This window comes from Eubalaena glacialis, chromosome 7, assembly GCF_028564815.1.
Source record: "Eubalaena glacialis isolate mEubGla1 chromosome 7, mEubGla1.1.hap2.+ XY, whole genome shotgun sequence".
Lineage (NCBI taxonomy): Eukaryota > Metazoa > Chordata > Mammalia > Artiodactyla > Balaenidae > Eubalaena > Eubalaena glacialis.
The window spans coordinates 38792076-38799107 of record NC_083722.1 but is presented as its reverse complement, the minus strand read 5'-3'; the positions used below and the strand labels follow the sequence as shown (position 1 = coordinate 38799107).

General features: G+C 53.6%; 1 protein-coding gene across 3 annotated transcripts in view; it reads left to right on the top strand.

The window, feature by feature from the left end:
- The first annotated feature begins 1302 nt into the window (after positions 1 to 1302).
- Positions 1303 to 7032, top strand: part of BRPF3 (bromodomain and PHD finger containing 3) — a 32795-nt gene continuing 27065 nt past the window's right edge. The window contains exons 1-2 of one of the 3 annotated variants that reach the window (XM_061196314.1): positions 1303 to 1524; positions 4911 to 6366. In XM_061196314.1, the coding sequence (XP_061052297.1) occupies positions 4916 to 6366 (1451 nt within the window). In that variant the 5' untranslated portion in view covers positions 1303 to 1524; positions 4911 to 4915. Of the gene's footprint in view, positions 1525 to 1854; positions 1874 to 4889; positions 6367 to 7032 lie in introns of those variants that run through there. The other 2 variants (XM_061196313.1, XM_061196315.1) reach the window with 2 other exon arrangements.

Sequence of the window (7032 nt, the reverse complement as noted above, 5' to 3'; positions counted from 1 at the left end):
GATCCTAAGCCTTTATCTTTCATCCTCTGACTCTACAATCTGTGTCATTGATGATCAGAACCAAGCAAGAAATTGTGAGTCTTACCAAGCTATACCACCAGCGCGGGCAGAGGAAACGCTTTCAAAACATGTCATTCATGTTCACATTTAAAGGCAGTCTATCCATACATCCTTTATAAACATCGTTATATACTGGTGCTTAAGACTTCAGTCATATGAGGTAAGCTTTCCAATTTATAGGCAAGAGGGGTGGCAAAGGAGCCCTTTTCTCTTCTTAAATGTATTTACCAAAGCAAAAGCCAGGCTGATTATATCTGAAAGTCTGAAGTTGCCATTTGTCAAACATCTATTATAAAGCGGCTTTTGCATTAAATTAACCGACTCCTAGCCAAATCAGGTTTAAGGAGACAGTGTTTCCCATGTCTATAGTGACAAGCGAGTTACCAGACGCCCTTAAGTAGACCGTCAAACTTTTATGTTTACTCTTTTATGTTTACTCTTTTTAAACACAGAAGGGAGAGGATGGCACACAACGAAAAGTCAAGTCTGTTTCTTAAGAAAGACGTCTCGTGGGGAATAAGAGGCTCACCTGTACACAACAGAGGCAGGTCTTCCCCGGCTGTCCTCACTGGGGAAGGGTATGGACATCGATAGACCTTTGTCCTCCGGACTGGAGCACGGAGGGAGGGGGGCGACTTTCTGGGAGTAGTGCAGGCACCTGCACCCCAAGAAACTGCAGACTGGTTTTGTCTTCAATGACTGCTCTTGACTTAGCCTTTGGAGGGACCCTCTAGCTCAGGGAGGGGGGTTGCTGCTCCAAACCTTAGCCACCTCCCCCGCAGGGCTGGGGGAGGGGATGACTAACCACTCTAAGGAGTTAGGGACCCCGTCTTTCCCATCTGGACCCGAACTCCCCCCAGCTCTCTAGTCGGACTCTCTCCGTGGCGAGCCAGGTCGGCGTGAGCCGGGGCCGCGGCGGGCGCAGATCCCGCCTTTGCTCCGCGCCCCTGCCGAGTCCGCACCGCCACCGTGAGGCCGAGCAGGGGACGGTGCCCTGTGGCGGCAGCGGCTCCGCGCTCCTTTCCGCGCCGCCCCGGCCGCCGCCGCGCCGGGCACGGGAGGGGGGATTTTTTTCTTGTTTCCCCTCTCTTTCGCGCTCCCGCTCCTGTTCAGCGGGAGAGCCCGCGGAGCCAGAGAGGGAGCGAGGGAAGGGGTGGAGGTGGCGGGGGGAGGGGGGGAGGCCGGAGGGGCGGATCCTGCCTGGGGGCTGATCCCTCCCTCCCCTCGGCCGGGCTCCGTGGCGGCAGCGGCGGCGGCGGCAGCGGTTCCATTCCCCCTCCTCCCCCGGGAGCGGCGGCGGCCGGGCCGGGGCCCCAGCGCGGGCCGGGAGGGGGCACGGCGGTGGCCACGGAGGCCAGCGCAGGAGGAGGCCGCGCTCCGCTCCCCGGGCCGCGCCGACCTGCTAGGCGGCCGGCCCGCCCGCGCCCAGGGGCCCCGAACGGTGGGGCCGGGCCGGCGGCTGAGGTAATGGGGGTGGCAGCGGGGCCGGACGGAGCGGGGGCGGGGGCAGCGGGGCCTACGGGGACCAGGGACTGCGCGGGATGGGGGAGGGAAGCAAGGGGCTTCCCAAGTGGGGTGGGGGCGGCGCGAAAGCTCTTTCCTGGAGCCAGGGTGGCAGCGGAGAAGGAGAAGGCGGGTGAGGGGGGGAGCTGAAAAGCGAGGACCCCCTCCCGCAGCCGCCATCTTGTTTCCCCCCGGCCCTGGAAGCCGAGCCGCCGAGCCCCGCCCCCGCCACGCTCTCCAATTGGTCAGGCTAGAGGAGAGTTCCACCCCCTGAGCGTCCCTTGGCCCCCCGGTTCCTCCAGACGGGCAGGTGAGGCGGCCAATGGGCGCTTGCCTCTGTGCCCCGCTTGTTCGCAGGCGCTAGCTTTCTCTGTCTGAGGGTTGGACTCCGCGTCTGTCTCAGGCGTGCTCGCTCCCTCCCCTCTGGTGAGGAGATGTTATTTCCCCCCTTTCCTCTCCGAAGGGTCAGGATTCTTCTGGAAGAGGTGCCCCTTTGAAGGGGCGGGAGCCTTGGCTGGGGTCCTTACTTGTCTCATGAGTATCTCGTGTGGGGTGCAGGGGGAACAGTCTAATTGCAGAAACTCCTTATTCTTCGCAGACCTGGGTGGGGTGGGCGAGTGGGGGCTCAGGGGATGCCGAGTAGACCTCTGGGGGTGTTGGAGGTATTTGGAGCTGTGTATGTGGGAAGGGCTGTGTGGGATAAGAAACTCCCGCCAAAAAACTAGACTGTAAGCTCCTTGAGGGCGAAACTCATTTCGTTTTCCTCAGCAGCAGCCCTTCCCCCTCTGGAGTTGGCTCCCCAGTGTCTAGAGGCTTGGGTAGGACAGCAGAGGCCTCTGTAGATACTTGCTGCTTGGTTGAGAGATACTCGAGTTGCCTAGGAGGTAGCGGGTAGGGAGGAGGAATATATCGTAGCTTTGACAAAGGAGGAGCTACATCCCCTTTCTGAACCATTTCAAGTTACTATTGAGGTAGATTTTCACACCTCTGCAAGGGTCTGCATGCCCTTGACAGGGTGGGGATAATAAAGCAGGTCTGTTGGCCCGGGCTGCCCCCAGGGAGTTGGCATTTGTCAGGCATGTAGTGGCCAAGGGTCTCTGGAACCTGGACAGAATTTCTGCGAGTGATTCTCTTTCCTTTGGTTCCAAATAGGGTTTGTGCCTGCCTGGCACTGTGCCTCAGCCAAGTTGTTTTTTGTTTGTTTCTTTCAGTCAGACTTTGGGATTGGAAGGCTTTTAAAATAAGGATGTTAAGAATACCTTATTAACAAATAGCAACCCTTAAGAAATAAATTTTATTAATTTCATTTTACTGATGGAGTTTGTGGGCACAGAACGTTTCAGTGACTTTCTCCGGGTCACACAGGGCCAAGATTAGAACCTGGATTGCCTCAGAGCCTCTTTTTGTACCAGACCATGGCATCTCTGTGGTGTTCTTATGTCCTAGTGAGATGGCTTGAGCAGATCAGAAGATTTGGGTTTGAATTGTAGCTCTGTCACTTAACCAGCTTTAGGGGGAGTGACACCTTTCTGAGCTTCTGTGTCTTCATCTGTAAAATGGAGATGAGGATACCTATTCTCCCTTACAAGGTAGTTGTGAAAAATATTAAAAGTAAAAGGGCTTTGTAGTTTGTAAAAGTGTGCTACATTATCATCACCATCTCCACTTTATAAAGATGGTAGATCCTGCAAGCAAGGTGACAAATTCTGTTTTTCTCCTTGAAATCGTCTCCCTGTTCATACCCTTCCAAGTCTCTGCCCGCACCTCAGGGCACCATATCCCCAAAGGTCTTTCTTATTTTTTTTTTTTTAAAGATAGTAGTCATCTTTTCTTTTTTTTTTTAATTAATTAATTTATTTATTTATTTTTGGCTGTGTTGGGTCTTCGTTTCTGTGCGAGGGCTTTCTCTAGTTGTGGCAAGCGGAGGCCACTCTTCATCGCAGTGCGCGGGCCTCTCACTATCGCGGCCTCTCTTGTTGCGGAGCACAGGCTCCAGACGCGCAGGCTCAGTAGTTGTGACTCACGGGCCCAGTTGCTCCGCGGCATGTGGGATCTTCCCAGACCAGGGCTCGAACCCGTGTCCCCTGCGTTGGCAGGCGGATTCTCAACCACTGCACCACCAGGGAAGCCCCAAAGGTCTTTCTTAGTATTGATGGCCTCGGTAACTGTGACCACAGCTCCTTGTGAGCTTGTCATAATTCCCTCCATCCCAGAGAACAATGGGAAAAATTTAGAGCTTTCTCTTTGTTGCACAAGGGTGGACTGGATGTATTTTGGGAGAGAGGGGCTTTTGAGGTAACAGATGCATTGAGAGTTTACCCCAGATATTGCCCCAGTTACCTTGGCCTTAGGTCCAGTGAGGGTCCCACATAGGCCACTTGGGGCCACTCCCAGAGCTTCCAGCGTTTCTGCTTAGAGATGTACTAGCCAGTGCATCCTGAATGCTGCCTTTTGCAGAGAATACCCTGCACATTGTAGTTTGAAGTCCTTAGACCACATGCGATAGACATTTCAGGTGCCTTACCCCTTCACCCCTGGGCATGGTCGGGGATAGGGTTTCTGATCATGGATCATGGTAAGATGGGTTGGGAGAGGGCTCTAGACCTGTGGATTTTTGATCCGCCATGGGGCCACAGGTCATGTGAAGAGCTTGTAAGTGGATGCTGTTCTTGTTTACTCCTTTCCTAAGCCTTAACCACCACCCCCTTTTCCATAGTTAGCTGTCCCACAGCCTTATGTACCTCATTAGAACTTTAGCTCTCTCCCCATGTTGCATTGATCTGTAGTGATCTGTTGTGTTTACTTTTCTGTCCCTTCAATCAGACAGCGCTCCTTGAGGGCAGGGATCATGAGTGTTTGATTTCTCATTTCATTCAGCTAACAGTTATAGAATGCTTACTTAAGAGTCAGGCACCATTCCAGGTGCTGGAGATACAGCAGTGAACAAGGCAGGCAAAAATCCCTCCCCTCATGGACCTTACATTCTAGTGGAAGGAAACAAATATACATGATAAATATATAAATTACATAGCACAGTAAAAATTGGTGAGTGTTATAGTGAAATATAAAGCAGGTTGAAAGATTGCTGTTGGGGGAAAGGGATTTGCAATTTTGGATAGAATGGTCATAGGTCTCACTGAGAAACACTGTTTATGGAAAGACTTGGAGGAGGTGAAAGAGCAAGCCATGTGGATACCTGAGGGGCAGGATGTTCAGACAGAGGGAATAGCCAGTTTGCTCAGTGGCCAGTTGATCAGATGGAGGGGTGAATGAATGCATGTATGCCTGAACGTCTGGCTCACAGTCTCCTGGCCTCCTCTCCTTAGGCCTGTCTCGTTGGTTCCCAGGTGCCATGAGGAAGCCTCGCCGGAAGTCACGGCAGAATGCCGAGGGCCGGCGCTCCCCATCCCCCTATAGTCTGAAGTGCTCACCCACCCGGGAGACCCTGACATATGCCCAGGCCCAGCGGATCGTCGAGGTGGACATTGATGGACGTCTGCATCGTATTAGCATCTATGACCCGCTCAAGATCATCACAGAGGATGAGTTGACCGCCCAGGATATCACCGAATGCAATAGTAACAAGGAAAACAGTGAGCAGCCTCAGTTCCCTGTCAAGTCCAAAAAACCCTCATCCAAGGGCAAGAAGAAGGAGTCCTGCTCCAAGCATGCATCTGGCACTTCCTTCCACCTCCCGCAACCCAGCTTCCGCATGGTGGACTCAGGCAGTCAGCCAGAAGCACCCCCACTGCCTGCTGCCTACTACCGCTACATTGAGAAGCCGCCTGAAGACCTGGATGCAGAAGTAGAGTACGACATGGATGAGGAAGACCTTGCCTGGCTGGACATGGTAAATGAGAAGCGGCGAGTAGATGGGCACAGTTTGGTGTCGGCAGATACCTTTGAGCTGCTGGTGGACCGGCTTGAGAAGGAGTCATACTTGGAGAGTCGAAGCAGTGGGGCCCAACAGTCACTCATTGACGAAGATGCTTTCTGCTGCGTATGCCTGGATGACGAATGCCACAACAGCAACGTCATTCTCTTCTGTGACATCTGCAACCTGGCTGTACACCAAGAGTGCTATGGCGTCCCTTACATCCCCGAGGGCCAGTGGCTATGCCGCTGCTGCCTACAGTCTCCCTCCCGGCCTGTGGATTGCGTCCTCTGCCCCAACAAGGGTGGTGCCTTCAAACAGACCAGCGATGGGCACTGGGCCCACGTGGTGTGTGCCATCTGGATCCCTGAAGTCTGCTTTGCTAACACCGTGTTCCTGGAGCCTATTGAGGGCATCGACAACATCCCACCTGCCCGCTGGAAACTAACCTGCTATATCTGCAAGCAGAAGGGGCTGGGTGCAGCCATCCAGTGCCATAAGGTGAACTGCTACACGGCCTTCCATGTGACGTGTGCACAGCGGGCTGGGCTCTTCATGAAGATTGAGCCTATGCGTGAGACCAGCCTCAATGGCACCATCTTCACAGTGCGCAAGACCGCCTACTGTGAGGCCCACTCGCCGCCAGGTGCTGCCACTGCTAGGAGGAAGGGCGACTCCCCAGGAAGTCTCAGTGAGGCTGGGGACGAAGAAGGGCTGAAGGAGGGCTGTGGGGAGGAAGAAGAGAAGGATGAGGTAGAAGAGGAGGAGGAAGATGAAGGCCAAGGGGGGGTAGGCGGCCCCCTCAAGGGAGTGCCCAAGAAGAACAAGATGACTTTGAAGCAAAGGATCAAGAAGGAGCCAGAGGAAGTGGGCCGAGACACACCCTCCACTGTCCCCATGGTCACTGTCCCACAGATACCCTCTTACAGGTGAGCCTGCCTAGGAGGGCTCCCTAGGGACTCATGATTTCTTCTCGGGCTGGTGTTGGCCCTGAGCCAGGCTTCTTTCCCCAAGGTTGGTGAATACCTGTTCTCATCTGTGCTCTCAAATTTAGACTTCTCCTTTAGACCCTGGGCTCGCCTGGCCTGGTTTGTGGTTTTGATTGTGCCCTTCAAAGCAATGTATTTCCTTTGATTCAAGGTGAGACAGACACTTAAGTTGCTTAGAAACCCAGGTGACAGGATGTCTAAGGTAATATTTTTCAACAGGGCACAAGTGGCATTTTGGACAGGAGGTAATTCATTATTAGGGCTGTCCCGTACATTTCTCGATGTTTAGCATCCCTGGTCTTTGTCTGTAAGTGCCATTTGCATCCCCTCCCTCATTGCCTGGTCTTTGTGACAACCTCAGATGCTCCCTACATATGTTTCTAGTAACCTTATGGGGATAGAACTACTTCCGATTGAGAACCACTGTTTCAAGGGGTCAGTATAGGTACCTGCTGTCCAGAAAGCTCTGTCCTGGGAATGATGGGGACTTTGTGTAAGGGGGTGGTCGTGTGGGGAAGATATGCTATGTCTCCTCCTGAGAAGCTTTTAGATTTAAAGGAAAGAAGATCACTCAGCTCTGCTGTGTAACTAAGCCACCTTGGCCCC